The sequence below is a fragment of the Labrus mixtus genome, chromosome 9 (genome assembly GCF_963584025.1).
Source record: "Labrus mixtus chromosome 9, fLabMix1.1, whole genome shotgun sequence".
Taxonomy (NCBI): Eukaryota; Metazoa; Chordata; class Actinopteri; order Labriformes; family Labridae; genus Labrus; species Labrus mixtus.
The window spans coordinates 13,763,344-13,782,327 of record NC_083620.1 but is presented as its reverse complement, the minus strand read 5'-3'; the positions used below and the strand labels follow the sequence as shown (position 1 = coordinate 13,782,327).

The 18,984-nt window shown below is 39.9% G+C and overlaps 1 protein-coding gene across 1 annotated transcript in view; it reads right to left on the bottom strand.

The window, feature by feature from the left end:
* Positions 1–18,984, bottom strand: part of dync2h1 (dynein cytoplasmic 2 heavy chain 1) — a 143,070-nt gene that overhangs the window by 105,922 nt on the left and 18,164 nt on the right. The window contains exons 31-52 of the mRNA XM_061046384.1: positions 18,610–18,742; positions 18,389–18,506; positions 18,112–18,224; positions 17,875–17,988; positions 17,638–17,785; positions 14,997–15,202; positions 13,829–14,011; positions 13,493–13,675; positions 12,622–12,845; positions 12,217–12,332; positions 8,931–9,130; positions 8,642–8,773; positions 8,315–8,447; positions 7,865–8,072; positions 7,621–7,750; positions 7,112–7,267; positions 6,704–6,963; positions 5,165–5,411; positions 4,753–4,904; positions 4,466–4,610; positions 2,436–2,538; positions 129–293 (exon numbers count right to left, since the gene is read on the bottom strand). Of these exons, the coding sequence (XP_060902367.1) occupies positions 129–293; positions 2,436–2,538; positions 4,466–4,610; positions 4,753–4,904; positions 5,165–5,411; positions 6,704–6,963; positions 7,112–7,267; positions 7,621–7,750; positions 7,865–8,072; positions 8,315–8,447; positions 8,642–8,773; positions 8,931–9,130; positions 12,217–12,332; positions 12,622–12,845; positions 13,493–13,675; positions 13,829–14,011; positions 14,997–15,202; positions 17,638–17,785; positions 17,875–17,988; positions 18,112–18,224; positions 18,389–18,506; positions 18,610–18,742 (3,569 nt within the window). The remainder of the gene's footprint in view (positions 1–128; positions 294–2,435; positions 2,539–4,465; positions 4,611–4,752; positions 4,905–5,164; positions 5,412–6,703; positions 6,964–7,111; positions 7,268–7,620; positions 7,751–7,864; positions 8,073–8,314; positions 8,448–8,641; positions 8,774–8,930; positions 9,131–12,216; positions 12,333–12,621; positions 12,846–13,492; positions 13,676–13,828; positions 14,012–14,996; positions 15,203–17,637; positions 17,786–17,874; positions 17,989–18,111; positions 18,225–18,388; positions 18,507–18,609; positions 18,743–18,984) is intronic.

Below are 18,984 nucleotides of genomic sequence, written 5' to 3'. Positions count from 1 at the left end.
AAGAACTTCTCCTGCTTTGCCTTAATGTTAGGCTGTTGAATCCATCTGCACACAGTTGTTTTCCATTTATATGTGATATTTATACAAAGTTTTATTCAGAAAGAATATAAATGAGTTTTTTTTTATACCAGTCATGTTGTCCAGAGCATCAGATCCCCAGTCTCCACGTATGATGGAAGACAGGATGTTATCAAAGGTGTGAAGGTCTTTGGAGGAAACCAGCCGGTCCCTGAATAGCCTCCTGGCCTCGTATGCCACCACCTCCAACACGCTGTCTGTCACATTAGATTGAGCTAAAAGACATCAATGAGGGACACAGAGAGAGAGAGAGAGAGAGAGAGAGAGAGAGACGTGAACATAGACGTGAACATTTACCCAACAGGATATCCAAAGACATGCACAAGATTGCATTTACATAAAAGATACTTTTTTACTGTTGTTTGCTTATTACTTAAGAACTTTGAAACATCACTAAACTCAAAGACTTCCTAAAAATATATTACAAACAAAATTCACCTTCACCATTAAAAGAACAGTAAGTATGTGATTGTATTTCCATATCTGTCATAACTGAGCACAGTAGGCACACAATTTCTCAGGCCTTGATATGAAGCAAAGGACAGTTTGGCCTCAGATACGACGACAGCACCTCCAAGGAGAGTCTAAATTTACAAAATCCCCCCCCCAGAATCAGTAATGTCTTGTTAGCTACAGCAGAGAGCTACAGGGACAAGCCAGAATCAGAGTCTCGGAGGCCACTGGCTTCAACAGTGTCTGTCAGATTATATTGTAGGAGCAGAAGAAGACAGTCAAACAGAGACACAGCTTTCACTTCCTAAAAATACAAAGTTGTCATGCTAAACATTCTGTATGCCAATGGCTTTACCCAAAGCCCATTTAGTAGTAATGTAACCAGTTGTGTCAGTAAAGATAGTTTTTTTTCTGGCTGTGAAGAGCCAGTACTGATTTTTATATTTGCAAGATGTGTTGAAAACATACTCAAGTAATGGTTTAACTACTTTACAGATGTTTGTGTCAAGATCATAATCTCGAGTTCACAAAGCCTGGGATTAAATTGTAGAGGATTAGGACTTCCTTTTACTTTAAACATGAAAGAATGTTGTCCACAAAATTCAAGTTGTTTTTTCCAGCAGTTACAGAGCAACATTATCTTTAATTTGAAGTCATCAAATGTAAAATGTAGTAGTAATAAAAACTAGCTCTATCAGCTTGGTTTTGGGTCTGTATCAACTCATTGTGAAGATATGTTCTACGGTTTTTCTTTCACCATCAAGGTTTTACCATCTGTCCATTGTTTGGTGCTGGACAGGCACTGTACAGCTAGGTTTAACAGTTGTTTGTTTACTGTAAAGAGTTGCTTTCTGCAGACAAAAGCTACCCTTGTGAGAGCAGTGAGAGAGAACCAAAGCAGCTCACTTTGAAGATCCTAAAAGCCATGAAGAGGTTAAAATGCAGGTAATTTTTTTTGTTCCCTTATTCATGACTAAAGGTTTTTGTCATATTGTTACGTTGCATTCATTATTTAGTTTTAGTTATTTCCTGATTATAGTCTCTTTAAATTTCAAACACCAATGTTTTAAGATAAGTTGGCAAAGTCATTGTAATCACAGGCACACTCAAATCCACCACAAGCATCAGCACATCCACAGAATAAAGATAGAGAGAGATTTATACATACCAAAAAGAAGGTAATCAGCAAGAAGGTAGAGAGAAAAAGAAGAGCAAGTTAAAAAATGATGAGCATAGGAAAAGGGAAGTCTGTCTGCTGACGTTACTAATTAAAATAAATGATTTGACTCACTATCACAGCAGGAGCGCATTGCAACAGGGGAGAGAGAGTGACAGAGGGAAAGAGATGAAGGGACGGAAAAGTGAGAGGATGATAAAAGAGGGAGTAACAGAGAGAAAGCAAAGAAAAGGAGAAGACAGGAGGGAAGACGAAGGGAATCAAATGAAGGGAAAGATGAGAATAAGAGACAGTAGCTCTATAGATAGAAAAGTGAAGAGATTCAACCATCTGTCTGTCCATGTTGATTTTTTTTTAAATATACTTTTAGGCCTTTATTGGATAGGACAGCTGTAGAGAGATAGGAAAGGTTCCGAGTAGAGAGTGGGGGATGGCATGCAGCAAAGGGCAGAGGTCGGATTCAAACCCACAGCTGCTGTGATAAGAACTATAGCCTCCATACATGGGGCGCGCGACATAACCGCTAGGCTACCCAGTTTCCCAGTCCTTAATGAATTTGCCATTAAAACTGACCGTTAAAGATTTTTCCCCCTAGTGACAGTAAGATTTTTTTAGTGAGGATTCTAAAAATAATATCTAACATTTCAGGGGGGTCATGAAATCAAACTGTCTTTGTTTTGTCTGCACACAGCTGGCCTCTGACACATTCTTGAATGTGTTTGGTTACCTGCAGTGATGTCATATCGCAGCAGGCTGAGGACCCACTCTGTGAGGATACAGGGGGTGAACAGGTAGTGGCTGTGGTCATCCACTGTAAACTTGGTTTTCACCTAAAATGAAAAACAGGAGAAAATATGAACATATATAAAGGGGAGATATTTTAGCCAACAACAATATGCATAGTAAAAAATGACAATATAAATGTTTATTTAAATATATCTTTACATTCAGACTCTGTCAGCTTGATCAACTAAAATGTAATTAGATTAAAAATGAAAAGGCATCAAACCTGACACAGATACTTAACCTCTAAAAGAATCATTTCTATGCCAGCTAAGAACTTGCCATTCCAAGTTTGAGTCAGTGACAGCCTGTGCCTGTGTAAAGTCTGTGACAGGATAATACAACTCTGCTGCAGAACTCCATAATTGCTTTAAAAACACTTCACATGAATATTCGTACAAGTTTCCAAAGCTCATTAACTTAGGTATATAGTATAAAACCACACTTGTTGATTGTGTTCTCATTGCTTCTGGTGCACCATACAGTGCTCCAAAAAAATATCTGTCTTAATAAGAGATGCACTAATTGCATTTTCTTTGGAGGATATTGATTTCTGATTTTTTTTCATGGTCTGACCGGGCCAATTCTTTCTAACTTTTCGTTAATGTAAATTCAACTTAATGTTCATTATAAAACACTGAAATACTGACTTATAATTCATTATCTATTTAAGAAAAAGTATATATACATATTCTAAACTGCTCTAGGTTACATAACCAACTGACTTGTTTCAACACATACACATACACTCCTCTCCAACTTAAAACATAACTCAATTTTACTTGTGATCTATTGAGCAGCAGACTTTTACAGAGTCATTGAAGGAGGAGGTTAGATGTAACATCTAGCCTCCTCTTTCCATGGCGTATCAAAACGATCAAACCCAGTGTTGCAACATTACCAAATTACATTGCATACGAACAAACAACTGCACTCCCTTAACAATGGCATTAGTTGACATTTTACAGGAGAGGTCTAAAAAGAACTAGTGCATTGACAGAGGGACGTGCATTACAGCTCAATGTGTTTGTCTGTAAGAGAACTGGAGCAGGAGGGGCAGTGTGAGGGGACAAAGTGCACTTGTGTGAGTAACTATTGCAGTATATTGTTTTTGGCGCTGTGCACATGGCATGGAACTCTCAGCTCGTGTGTGTGTGTGTGTATTTGAGATCGGCACAGAATTGTTAAGTGTTATGTCCTATACTAGTGATGGGGGACAAGGGGCGCACTATGGTGCTGTAAGTGGTGGTTATCGCTGTACTATGTGTCGAACAAGAGTTCCAGTAAAGTATGTGATCATGAACAGTCTTTGTGGTAATTATTGAACTAACAAGAATCAGATATGTTTGAGAGGAGCAGCCACTGCTAGGGTGCACCTCTAGCTGTTATCCACTATAAACGTGTCAAGTAATTGGCCAGTAAGAAAGACCACCTATTTCTGATTTTATTTCTAGTCCTCGACTTTAATTGTCGCACATGTGCACACTGCCAGCAAGGCTCTGAGAGCAGGAAACTCAACTTGTTCGGTCAATATACAACAAAAAGAGGAATTCCCAACTTCAATTGATTAAATTAAACAACACTGATTCTACATCTACACAATACCTGCTGAAAAGTACCTCATGTATTATTCTGCACTACTCAATCATGCTCTACCTGAGAGCAAGAACACCAAATTCAGATATATATCGGACTGCAAGAATTATTATAATAACATTTGATGTACTTCTCAAAGTACTGATAGGCAATCAGCAACACAGGAGAATTCACAGAGGGTCCACAGGCTTTTAAAACTTACAAAGCATGTGTGTGTGTGCTTTTCCTCTGATGAGTAGCAACCCACTCAATGTGGATTAACTCAAATTCCAATCAGAGTCTCCAATAACCTATTTTTTCTTTCAGTATCCTAGGTAACAATATGTTGCTACAAACTGGTATGTGATAATAAAATGAACACGCAGTCCAAGTCATTACCTGTTCATAGAGCTGCACAAGAGACCCAGCCAGCTGGTGTGTTTTCCCCGTGCTGGCCCAGGATGCCTGGCTGCCCAGGCTATGCTGGAGAACTGGCTGCAGGTATGCTGCATAGATAGTCTGCAGCTGCTCCCTGTCTGGATAGCTAAAGACAAAGGCAAAGGAGCAGAGGAACAGATGGATGTTGGATTACAAAACCAGACATGATCAGCATCAGGGTAGGGTGGAGACCAAAACAGAGAAAAGAGTGTGGAGTGAAGAGTGAAGAAAGAGTACTCTATACTTACTCTATGGTGCAGATACGAACAATAGAGGAGAAGCGGGAGGTGAGGGAATGGCTTCCCACGGAACCCCCTGTGGACATAGAGGCCACCACCTGGATGTTCTCAAGACTCACCCACTCAAGATTTTCCTCATAGAATCCCTTATAGGTCAAAACCTAGAGGAAAGAAAGGAAAAGATGAGAAAGAGAGAATGGTGTGGAGAGAGTAATGCATTTATTTAAAAACACTTTTTAAAGAAGTCTTCCAAGATCAACATTTAGCAGCCCTGATCCCTCCCTGATGTGATATAGAACAGTTTAAAATTCAAAGATAAGAAGCTGGGCCTTTTACTGTACATTCTTTTAAGCACATAACCCATTCACTAATTTGTGCACTTTTTTTTATATGTCTTTTCTGTTTATAATTTATTTTTTACCTGTTGCAGGAAGGCAGTGAGGTTGCTTGTCCCCCATTTGTCAGGTTTAGGTAGGTTGATGTCTTTGAGGTAGAGCACCAGGTTCTCACAGTCTTTGGGTCTAAAGACTCGACCAGTGTTAGAACTGAGCATCAGGCAGGTCTGACTTAGCTTCTGTAAGACGTGGCGGGACGAGGTCTGGGCACTGCAGTGAACAACAGCGACCTGGGTGGACCGCAGCTGAGAGAGGGCAAAGCGCAGGAGCATGCTAGACAGAAGAAAACGTGTTTAAAAAAAGGGTCAAGAGATACACAAACACCTGTTTTTTGACCAGCTTTTGAAAGACCTGGACTAAAATCTTCAGGTAAGTGAATAAAAGCTGTGACATTTATACATTTAATTTATGTTTTGTGTGTTTTGCAGGGAAGGATCAGAGGGAGATATCTGTGGCAGGAATGTATTTAACATGAGGCCACTTGGGTTCTAGAAAACAATGTTAGTCAGAACAAATCCCAAGGCAAAGAGGGACCTTTTGGTCGGGTGCAAACAGAGTTGAAATAATTGGAAAGCAAATGATGCACAGGCATTTTTCATGTACACTCCTTCAAGTTTATGTGTGTGTTAATTAATTAGCTGTTCTTGTATCAGAAGGGTAAGCAGACAAAACCCAATGCCTCAATGGCATGGTGACCTTTCAGGCAAAAGGAGCTACGACAAGAGGACGAGAGGAGACAGTGAGGGAGACTCAACTGGAGTGTAAAAGACAAACTGAGTGACCCTTGTTCCTAAAACCCCCTGAGGAGGGAGTCATTACTTTTGAGGCCTCTCTGAGTAGCCATTCACAAGCCCTGGCACATATACCACACACACACACACACACACACACACACACACACACACACACACACACACACACACACACACACACACACACACACACACACACACACACACACACACACACACACACACACACACACACACACACACACACACACACACACACACACACACACACACACACACACACACACACACACACACACACACACACACACACACACACACACACACCTTATTCCAATTCTGACTTGTCAGTGCTTTTACAAGAAAGGTCAAAGCTTGAATAAAGAAAGCTCTCAAATCAGTGTTGATTGTGTTCACTTGTCATTTTGAGTGTGCACATTTGAGTGCCTCTGCCTCACAATCCATATTGAGCACTCCTCTTCTGTGACCTCAGATAACCTTTTTTTCTACAAGCAGACCAACATAAGGTTTGTCAATCACAGTGTTGGCTTGCACAGACTGCCATCTAATGAAACATATAAAACAATAATGGCAAAGTTTCAAGATGAGCCACTGTGCTATAATGTAATTGTTAGCAGTTATTGTGACAATACATTTTTTCAATAATGTTAAAAACTAAGTATTTCCGTCTTTGGATGCAGATTTTGGACCTGTTTCTATGTATGAATTGTCAAGTGGGTCTGCATGTGTCTCCTGTGTTTAATATTTATTCTAAGGTTTGTGTTCATGCACATCTGTACGTGTGTTATTTACCCCTTTCCGCAGCCCTCTGGTCCGACCACCATAAAGGGCTGCCTGTGCTGAGCTGTAAGCCACGGGGAGAAGCAGTTCAGACCTCTCTGCATGTCTGGAGTCTCAATAACTGGTAGAGTTTGAGTATGAGAGAGCTGTTCCAGAGTGAGACCCTCAGGACGCAGGAACGTGTAGGCCACCAGCTGACCGCTGTCAAAGTCATAGTAGGTATCCAGTGGTTTTTTGGGGTCTGGTGGGCTTTCCCTGGCCCAGCTAAGTAGCTATAGAAGTACAGAGGAACAAGAGCAAACAATAAGCCATTAATCCTGTATGTTTATCCTTCATTAGCACCTGAAAGATGGTTCATGCGCTAATTTTTAGCAGCTGCAGCTGAAAAGAGTAAAAAAAAAAAAAAACACGGCTTCTCACCTCTTTTGCAAACTCCTGTCGCGTTTTGAGGTTGAGGTTTCCTCCCAAACCTCTTAGAAGACCAACAAGGAACTGACCTCTCTCTGTCACAGCACTGAGATGTGAGAAGCCATTGAGCACTGTACCCACCAGACTGGTCTCCACTACAAAATCATTCTATTGAAGGAGAGAAGAAGGAAAGGGGGTTCATGAGTTTGAATATCTGGAGACTGTGGAATAAAGAGCATGAAAACAAATATGTATGTGCGACTTTATGTAAGGATTTGATAACTTGATGTTTCTGTTAAACCTGAGCTTACCTGCTGACCAGTTACAATGTCAGCAGTTAAATCTAGTACTAGAACAAGTGCTTGTCAGTGCATGTCGAGGTCATTCATACAGCAGTCTCATACCTACAGAAAATGTTGCTCTATGTATGTAAATTGTGTTTGACATATAAAAGGATGAAACAATTGAGACTGCTTGTGTTTTTGAGCCTGTGGTTTGAAGTATGACAGGGAATGGGTTACCTGTTTGAGGACCCAGTCGAGGGCTCGTTGGAAGTAGTCTCCTAACCAGTTTTCTAGGTTATTGCGACACTCCTGTGGCTGACCACTCAACCATGACTTCACCAAAGCACCAACATCAATGTCCTCATCGCTACAAAAAGGAGTGAAAAATAGGAGGCCAAAAAAGTTTGTGAGACCAGCGAGCTGATAAAACTTGAGTTGTTATTAAAGTCTGAATGAATTAATGATTCATAGGCTGACAGACCTGAGGAAGATCATGCCCATGCGGGATATAGTGGCTGGTGAGGCACAGCTAAGATCATGGGTCTCGAACAGGAAGTTCACATTGGGTCCGAACTGGATGCGTTCTCCACTTGGCATTGTTAACAGCCGATTATCATCCAGCACAGAGTTCAGACTCTCAATCCACTCTGGATCAATGTCTCCGTCGCATACAATCCACGAGCTCACCTCTAAAAGTTCAAAAACGTGAAGATGAAGGAAGTATTTTCAACCCAATATGACAGCAGAGACAGGATCAGTGTTGTGCCTTTAAACATCCTGTGTTTACTCTATTAGCTTACAGATAAACAAATCACTATCATGCATTTAAAGCAGAGCAGAGAATCACTAATGTAAACCATTCATCTATTATTTTCCATCCATCCCAATATCAGTTAGAAATTTGCCTCTTTAAATCTTGGCTCTTTCTTACCCTGTGGTTCTCTGACCACATTCCTGGCACTGTGTGTGAGCACGCCATCAGCCCATTCTCTGGTGTCCATGTCTATATGTCCCAGCAGCTGTTGTCGTGGCATGGCCTTGGGATTCATTGTGTACTGCTTTACCTAAACGGGAAGAAAAAAAAACAGCATCAGTCAAAGATGGAGATGATCCTTTTAATATTTCTTTGCAAATAATAGTGAAACCAAAGCCTTGCATAGTATAAATGAATTCAAGTATTTTAGCAAGTTTCATATCAAAAGAGATGATATTTATAGTACTTTTATGCTCAAGGGCAGGCGGTTTGCCTCTTACTCACCACTTTGCCCGTCTTGCTGAGAGCCGCTCTTAGCATCCTCCAGAGTGTAGATTTCCCTGCTCCACTTGGCCCTACTATAACAACTCCCATGCGTTGTCTAAGCTGTTCATTCAACTCCAATGCTTTCTTCAGCTACCCAAAGATCAAAAAAAGACACAATTAATCAATGCCTGTATGTTTTTATAAAGCAATCAAGACTGAAGCTGGCTGAATATCAGCTTCTAATCTTTATCCTGAAATGAATCTGATTATTTCTGACTTATCACTAAAGGTTTTCATACAAACACACCTGGCTGGGTATGAGTTCTAGTCGCGCCTCTTTGTAGACTTGTTCCAGTGCGTGCATTAGAATGTTGTCCTCCACATCAGTGAAATCAACCCCAGAGAAGACATCTCTGACCAGAGCATCGAACCGGGAACTATCTGCAAACGTCAGCTTGGACATGGTGTTCAGTCTCAACGCCTGCACCACCAAACTACTCTCCTGAACTGCATGAATGTAAAAAAAAAAAAAAAAAAGAAGCATAATAAGCATTTCAACAACAGTTCATCAGGTACCGGTATATGACTGAATACATCAACTTGCTTTCATCAAGCAGTTTAATAAAGTGTTGTATCTGCAGAAAGAGAAAATACAGGCTTGTTGAGGAAAAACATAAAAAACATAACTTGGTAAAGGAACCATTTTAGCTACTCTTGGAGCCTCCTCCTGTTATTTAAGGTGCTAATCACTAAAGCCATTCATGATTTAAGATTAAGTCAGTTATTTTTGTTCTCTTTCCCAAAAATGCAAGCCTTTAATGCATTACAAATGTGTTTTTTTTTTCCCCCGGCATGTAGTAACCCTCAGCTGGACAACACACAGAAGCAAACACAAAGAAACTCTGGGGACCTATTGCTAAGACAGGCGTTGCATGTTGTGTGTGAATGTGTGTGCGTGTGTGTATGTTGGACAAATAAAGGGCAAGTGGTCGACAGAAGGATTGAAGAGAGAGAGAGATGGCCTCATGAAAATGCAGAGGGGGGAAAAAAAGACACTGGTAGGGGGGAAAGTGTTGAAGAGCAGCAACCTGAAGGGGGGTTTCAGTGAGAAAGAGGGGGCAGCGGTGAGATCGTGTGAGCATCTTTGACAGGCTGCTATTAGAAAAGAGAGCTAACAAGAGGTCAGAAGGAGGGGGAAGGAGGTGAGGAAAAAAGTACTGAAGAGGTAAACAACAGAACTCTGGCAAATTTGGAACAAGAAAAGGGAGAAGGACAAAAGTACGGAGAAACCCATGGGAAGAAAAGTTTTGAAGCGGAGCGTTTGGGCGAAATGTCAATCGACGATGTGCCTGTGTTAGAGGATTTAGAGGGCAATGACAACCACAGGTGCTTAGAGAAAGTCCTGGTCAATAGATCCTCTTGATGTTTTAGTAGACTCATGCAAAGTGTCTCTCAAACTGCCTTCAAGGGATAACCACACACAGAGACACAGATTATCAAAACATTTTGTTGTGGGACCCTGTCGGGTACAGGATAAGCATCTCCAAAACCAGCCGAATTTTTACTCACACCTTATCCTTTAATCCTTTCATCGGCTCTGCAGCTTTCTGTCTCTCAGGTCAAAAGCTTACTATCCGTGCAATAGTTTCAGCACTTCTCATGGGGCATATCAGGGTCAGTTTGACCAACTGACCAAAAAGTTTTCGTAACAATCTTGCAATAAAAGAAGAAGAAATAAGAACCGGTTATTTATATTCCTGCAGGTTAATGATTAGATACTCAGATATAAAAGATACAGTTTGACTGATGAATGATGAATATGTGAAAATGGCTTATTGATGGAAACAATCTTATGACATCTAATGTTTATAAACTGCAGTGAGCTCTTGTCTGGCAGCAGTGTTTGCTAAATATGACACTATAGTATTCTGCCTTTGTGGTGTATTTATTTTGATCAGGCAGTAACCAGTCAGTAGATTCAGGTGTGCAACAATCAGAATGTTCTGAGTTAAACAAACAAATGAGAAGAGAATCAGCAATGACTTTTAAGTTATTATTAAAATTGCAAATTTAGTTCCACTGAACTTCCTGAAGGTGTTTTAGAACGGATTTAAAAAAAAGGTAGAGCAGTCGGCTCTTAACATGTAGATAGGTATCATTAAATTGAATGCTTGTACGTTTCTAATAGTGATCACTTTCTGTGGTTTTATGAGGCAGCCGTTTTATGCCGGCTTCAATGACTGATTGCACATTCCTACTAAAGATCATAGACTGTATGAAACATCAGTGACATCACTCGCTGGTTTCTGAAGAGCTCTAAGGGCAGTGTTTCCCACACATAGACTTTACCTGGATGGGCCGCCCAAGTAAATTTATGGCCACCGAAGTATATTTCCGAGTCCAACCTGTTTTATTTCGTTTTTCATTTATTCATAGAGACAATGACAGCGAGAGAGAGCGGGGGAGAGAGAGCATGCGCGCAATAGAGTGCAGGCGCTCGAATGTGCACAGTGGATCTTCTCTCTCTCTTTTTATGAAGCTGATGTGATATAATACTGCTCGCTTGGTTTTGCTGTGTCTGCTGTGAGATCAAGAGAGCGCTCGCCTGCCCTCTATCGAGCGCGCTCTCTTGTAAATGTACTGGTTGAGGTGTCTTGGTCATATTAAAACTGAAACTTCTCTTGGCTTCGTTTTAAAAATGTTAATGTACAGCTGCTTGCAGCTGATTGTATGCAGAACCCCTACAAATAACAGATTATCGAGTGGAACTTTTCAAAACGAGAGGCGTAGTCGTTGTGTCCGTGTGCGTGCCATAAATTGAGCAGATATAAAGTTGTTTGTTGCAAAAACTAAATTAATTTAGAGGGGAGAACACATTTGATATAAATACAAACCTAATATTTAAATATACCCCAAGATAAGACCATAAGAGAGAAAAAAAAGTCACAATACTGTAAATAAGCAACAGTATGTGCATGTTGGCCAATAGGAGAACAAGAAATTGTTGTACTGATGTACAGAGTGATATCTCCCTTTAATGTTATTTTTAAGAAGTTTAATCATTAAATAGTTTTAGTGTGTTTTGACTTTTAAAAGTGTCCCATACACTATCAGTACTGGTTGCAGTAAAAAGAAAAGAAAAATAGAAAAATATATATTCTAAAGCTTCATGTAAAAAATCTTGTTCATTTGATATGTTTCTGTCTGAACAAAATGTAAAGGCCAAATATTGTAAGACATTTTTGTTTAATCCCAAATATCCATTTTAGCATCAGCCTTAAAATTCAGTTCTACTTCAGCTTAAGAACTGATCATGTTGCAGAGTATTTCAAACAATACATCTTCTTGCTCTGCACTAGTCACATTTGTCAAACACCCTCTCCAATGTCTGCACCATATGTGTTCTGTAGTGCAGTTTGGTCTCTCTAAGTTATGGTTCTGTGTGCTGGCAGTAATAAATACGTCTAGAGGTCATGGCCAAAGGAGCTCCCACAGTCTCGAAACTATCTTGTCACGCTTCACTATTGGAAAAGTCAAAATGCCTCACAGAAATATTGTAGCATAAAAATAAAAATAGCCAGAGGGGTTCTTACTCTTGTCCTTGTCATGACTCCTTCTCTGCTGCTGGAGAAGACTTCCACAGGCCTTCAGCACCGTCTTCAGAGCACGCAGACCCCAGTCATAGTGTTGCTGGGGGGTCAACAGCTCCCTGGACACACAGATAAAGACACATTTTCACACATAAATGCTCCCACTCTGAACTGACTGTTGAACTGGTTGTGGTGCTAATGGGTAGGTAAGTATCACTCATCCACAAAATAAATAGATAGGTATAGACTGTAGTGGAATGGATAGTTTCAAATAAATTCAACTCTGGGACCACACAGACCAGAAGATCAGATTAGTGGCACAGATCAGTTACATACTATAATAAGTGAGACGATTAACAAAAATGTATTGTATCTCAAATAACAGTGTTCCAAGAATCCTCAACACACCTGGCCAAGTTGAAGATTGCAACCAGTTTGCTGCCTAATATTTCTCCATTTTTGAAGCCCTCAGAGTAGAGGATGACCTCGGCAATGAGCTCATTGTCTGGCCTGCTCATGGCAACAGGCCTGAAAAGTTGCTTTAGGTTATCTGGGAGCTTCTGTCTGCCTCCATAGCCTTTTCCTGCTGGGTTCATCGTGATAAAAACCCCAGAGTTTGGGTCCAATTCCACCTAGAGGATGAAAAAAATAAGAAAAAATGTTTTCAATACTCTAAAAATAGCATGAATGCAGTTTTATTGATTTCTTGGTGATTAATGACCCAACCAAGTTTTTGAAAATGGATGAATACATAACTGAACAATTAATGGAACGGACTGAAAAGACAGAAAGGCATGGACTGGAGGTTGAAGGTGCAACTTTAAATGTGTGTAATTACAAGCAAATACTTTAGAAAGGTGCAAAAAGACACTAACACAGTTAAAGTAAGGCAGGAGATTTACATTTGATGCTTTTTATTATTGTCTCCATATAATTATAATCAATCAATGAAATTCTCTCTCGCAAAAAATGTAAAATCTTTTGTTAGCGGTTGTCCCAGGACTGTTTAAAGTTTGAAATTATTTGACAGCCTTCCTCCAACCAGCCTTCTCACACTCTGTCAGTGCACTCATTGTACATGTGCAGCGTCTTCAAAAAGCTAAAGTTAGCGAGCGAGTTGCAGAATAATGGGCAAGAAAACCTTTCGAAAGGGCCTAAACCATAAGTTTGTGTTTTTAGGATAGCAGCTTTGAAATCTAACTCATGGCATTCTTTAAAAATCGAGTCTTCTCGCATTCAACAACATTTATTGTACATGTATGTATTCTTTTTTTCTGACCTCCTTTCCAAGAAGTTCACATGTGTTCTTGTGATGCTTAAGGGAGTCTTGAATGGCCTGAATCTGCATGGAAACTGCAGACAACACTGCCTCCTCTAAACGGTTGAACTCATCAAAGCAGCCCCAAGCTCCACACTTCACCAAGCCCACAAAGATCCGTCCCATTGACTTCACGTCGATACCCTGGAAAAGAGACAGGAGCAAACTTCAGAAAAAGAACATCTCATATAATCATAGGTGATTGTTCTCCAATACCAGTCTTGTGTGCACTTGATTTTGATAATAAGTAAAACTAAATGTTAAACTTTGACACTCTCTCTGGGAGGGTCTTTATACCTCATCACAGTTGAACACCAATACTTGACGTCCAAACAGCCCCCCCAGGGCTTTGACTGACTCTGTCTTGCCTGTGCCAGCGGGCCCATAGGGGTTCCCCCCAAGCCCAATCTTCATGGCCTGGGTCAGAGTCAGGTAGCACTTATCAGTCAGTGGAGTGTGCACCAGCTTAGCAGCATTCCCCTTGGACACAGGTGAGGTAGAAAAGTTAGTGATAATGAGAGACAAAAAGTGACAGAAACACGTTGAGGTGAGCAGACAGAAGTTTAGATATTTAGAGTGAAGGAAGGGTGGAGAGGGAAGACATTAGGGGGGAAGGGCAAGCAGAGAATAAAATCAAACAGACAGATGATGGATTAAGAAAGGAAAGAATGAACAACAAATAAAAGACAGGCAAAGAAAATCGAAATAATTCAGACTGAGTATAGCTTGTGTTTTTTAAAGGAACTGCAGAGAGGGGGGGAAAAAACATGGGAGCTCTTTATATGTGTATGAACAGTGCCCCCAAAAGGCTGAAAAAAAGAAGTACAATTATATCCCAAAATCATTAATAACTTGTATGAGATCCTGGATAAGAAACAAGGCAATTTCTCACAGGATTCATAAACATTATTTACAGAAAACAGTTCATCCTAGGTTATTTGACAATTGTGACTGCTTTCAAACCCACACTTAATATCTAAACCTACGTTGTTATTGGGTTAAACCAGGTATTTGTGAAATGTACTGGTGCCTGATACTACATAATGAGATTCCAATGTGACGCAACAAGGGACTATAGCATGTGTCGTAAGTTACTAGAGTTTGGCCAAACAAACTGCTGACTGTGCACTTCCAAATCTTCATTTTCTAAGAACTGCAGTAAGAAATGATGTGATGCAGGCAGAGTACTGGATTGTGTAGGAAGCATAACAACTGGTAGAATTGTTTATCATGAAAGTGAGTCAATTAAATAGACTGTCTAAATCCAAAAGTAATACAATTATCCAATGAAGGTAATTCATTCATAACATTAGTTATGACTTGATTCCAGAAAAACGATCAGAAAAAAAAAATCTGACAAATGATTTACTGCAGGCAAACAAGCAGCAGTGTGAGATGTGGAGTGCTAAGTGGTTTAAATTAAATCAGAGTAGTGTATAAAATGTGTATCTTTTTGCAAACACACCTGGTATTCATATGTATAGTTGAGCTGTGCGTCCACCATTTGTATGAAGCAGCATTTGTCTGGCCCCATGTAGAAGCGTAGCTGCTTCTTCCAGGCCCAGGCGTCAGAGCTGTTAACACCGGCATGGTTAAGTTGCTTTACCACACTGATGTTGTGGACAATATCTAAGATCAGAGCCTTCAGTTTCAGCTGCAGGACGCTGGATTCTGTGTAAGGAAACATGCATGAATATCAAGAAAGCAGAATGGTAATATTTTGTAAATAACAACCTAAATGGGAAACGAGGATCCTTTTTTGTAAATTATGAAAAAAGTATTCAACAATTTGCCAATTGTTGGGGGGAAAAAGAAAGAAATAAGACAACACAAGCATGGGGTAAACACTGATGCAGGTTTAAAATACACAGTGTGGTATTTTTACAGCATTACAGTCCAGCTGCAAAAAAACACACCAAAAAACACAAACAGTTACCTGTCATGTTATCTCCTTGATCTCCCTTTTTTGATAAATTACACTAAATTTATGAGATTAATATCATCCTATCATAAACCTCAAATAAAAACCTAAAAATGTTTTTCCCTTAAAAGTCACAACCAGGCTCTCTTGTTGCTGTTTGCTGTAGAGAGATGGTGGGCTCTTATTTTGAATTTCCCTCGGGATCAATAAAGTATCTATCTATTGTAAGCAGACAAAATAGCAAAAGCTTTTATGTTTCAATAAAACAGTCACTTGTGTCAGTTGTAAGCAAAGCTATTGAAAGTAATAATGCTGTTGGAAGTAATAAATCAGAAAAGCGATCGGTAGGAAGAATAAATGGTACCAATCACTGAGTAAACAAACCAAACCTCCCATAGACATTTTGGAAAGCTAATATTAACAATTCTCTGGCTCAGTTTAAATGACTGCTCAAAATGCAGACATTCCAGGCAAATTGGAAACATAATTATTGTTAGTAATTAATCAGAAAGCCATTATACTAGTTCTCTAGTACCATCTGTAGTTTGAGAAGAGCTGAGCTAACTTTACTATTAACCATTAGACATACCTTTGTCTTAGGTTACATGTTCGGAATAAACAAATCAGATCAAACCATAAAAATGGGCACATGCACATACATAAAAATGAATGTTCCGGTAGCCAAATGGTTAGTGCGTGTGACCCATGTGCGGAAGTGTTGTCCTCCAGGCGGGTGACCTGGGTTCAATCCCACCTTTTTCTCCTTTCACACATGTTGTTTCCCACTCGCTCTCTCCCTGATTTCTGACTCATATATATATATATTCACTGTCCTATCTAAATAAACCTTCAAATAATGCATGATAAAAAGTGCTATATAGGGGGGCAGTGTGAGAGCATTTCTCATATAGAAATGTTAGGCTTAGATCTTGGAATCCTACATCCTCTCTGTGGATTACAACTCTTCATACATCTCCTAAATTTTGATGTCATATTGTTAGTTATTATGGGTGTAAAAGTCATGTGCTAGGTAGCTGTTTTGAAAGCCTTGCATGTAGGAACGCATTAGTCGATTGTCAGCAGAGCCAAGAAAGCTTGAAAAAAGACTTTCCCAAATGTTCATCATCTTATCTCGTCTCTGTGCCAAAGCAGAAAAAGCTCCCACATTCTGCCTGGTTTTATGGTCCATTTATTTAGACTAGGGAAATAAGATTATCCTTCTTGCCATCACTTTAGCTGTTTAAATCAGTACTCTCATCATGGAGTCTCTCTACACATACCTGGTCGACTTAAGTGAGCCCTGAGAATGGGTGCAAAGTGTGGATGGTGAAATGTTTCATTGTAAGACAATATCGTCAATAGGTTACATCTTATTGTCATGCCTAAATAACTGGAATGTCAGAAAAGTAAATAATCAAGATAACTAATGAATGACATTTTGCACAGGTGGAATAAGAATTTATTTTGAAAAGATTTCCATGACACGGACAGAAATTTGAAGCTTGGAACTAATCCATTAAGACCCTGAATCTCTTAAAAATGAAAAAGCTTTTATACTTTATGTAGCCACACATTCAGTTCCAAGTCATGAAATTAGCCTGCAGCTGCTGCATCTGCAGCTTTAAAGGGAACTGGCCCTCTGCAGCCTCTCGTGTCTGAACAGCTTCCAAGTGATTCACACAGGAGCAGTCGCTGGCATTAATCTCTCAGTTATAAGATACAACCCAAGATTTTGATCAGAGTTCAGTACTTAATGGCACTAAAGGGAATTTAAGAGTGGAACAAAAAGCAAGTGTCAAGTAGCAACTGTTTATAAGGACAGCATGGCATCCTCTGGGATTTAAATGATCAAGAATGTAATCACACCCAACAACCAAAATATCCAAAGGGTAAAAGGAACACTCTGATTAAGAAATTAAGAGGGGCAAAGGAGTAAGGCAACATCTTTAGCATAATTAAGTATTCTACCAATACAGTATGTCTTAGCATATAATGACCTGTTGACAAATAACATGACAAAGAGTATAGTACTGCTTCTATCAGCTTACCCTGTCTGGATTTGCAGAAGTCTCACAATCAAAGTGATTTTACCCTCTCAGCAACAAATACCATTTTTGAATTTGATCAGACTTCAGTCATTAAAAGCACAAGAAACATGTCTCCCCTTAATCGCAAACACAAGTACCTGTGTTGACATGATCAGAGGTGGTGTCCACTGTCGTGTAGTGTTCTAATTTGGCACTGAGCTCCATCATCAGCTGCTGCATGTTTTGCCCTTTTAGAGCTCTTTCCACATCTTCCGTGAACTGGATTTGTTCAGCTAAACACAGAATCTACGACGAAAAATACAAAAGTTCAGACACTTCAGACTGATCAGAAAAATGTTCTTACTGGAAAAATCTGTAATATAGTTTGTGTTTACCTGGGAAGGGTAGCGTGAGGGGTCAACCTCTCCTTTCTTCACTGCTGACAAACATTGATAGAGAAGGTGCTTCAGAGTCTCCTTCATTTCCACAGACAGCTCACTTAGCCACACCTGGGAAAGATATACAAAAATATCCATAGCTCAAATATGACTAGTTCTATTATAAGGACACTGAAGTAAACACACAGATACAGAACATAAACATTCACACAAAACTCTGAACAGCAGCCTTACCTCCACCAGGCCTGAAATGTGTACCAGGTTTCTCAGCGTCACTACTTCTCCCTCCAAAGAGCACATGGCAACAATGTGCTGACACTGCTCATCAAACACAACACTGTGGATACCTGCAGAGATAATACATGTATACTGGACTTAGCCTTAATGTCTATTAGAATCAGTTATGATCGAACAGAAAAGAGAAGAAGAGAGCGTGCAGGTCAAAAGAATATTGAACAGAAAAAGGGCTCAGACAAGGGATACAGAAAAGTGCAAAACAGATGTTTCTGACCTGCAAAAAGTTTCTTGAGGTGTGACTGGATGACGGTTGGATTGGTTGCCTGACCAAGAATCTCTAACAGATCATCGTCTCCTATAAAATAGAATCTTGGGAATGCAGAGCGCTTCTCCTATGACAGCCACACACACACACACAAAAGAACAGTTCTGATGCATCGTGCTTCTGCTGTTTTATACATGTAATAGTTGCATAAAATTCAGTTGTGGGTTTACCTCTAGGAACTCATTGAGTGACTTTTGGCAGCGCTGCAGCTGATCCAGTATGGTGACCAGGGAGTTTCTGATGCCGGCCCTGGAGCTCAGAGAAACTACTCGGTTGTCTCTTTGAATGTCTGACATAATAGACCTGTTAGACATATGAAGGGTTTTGTTACTGAATATGAACAAATACAAACACCTTAAACCTTAAACTTGAGGCTTTAATTTTCTCTGCTAATGGATAGCGTTTGACTTCAGACAGGGAGTTTCCTGGAGTTGTCAGTATTTTTACTATATTGGTCAAACTTAATAGTCGTATAAAGATAACAAAAGCATTGAGACAAGGTGATAATGTGTGTATGTGTGTGTGGAAATGGGTTCTTCACTGAG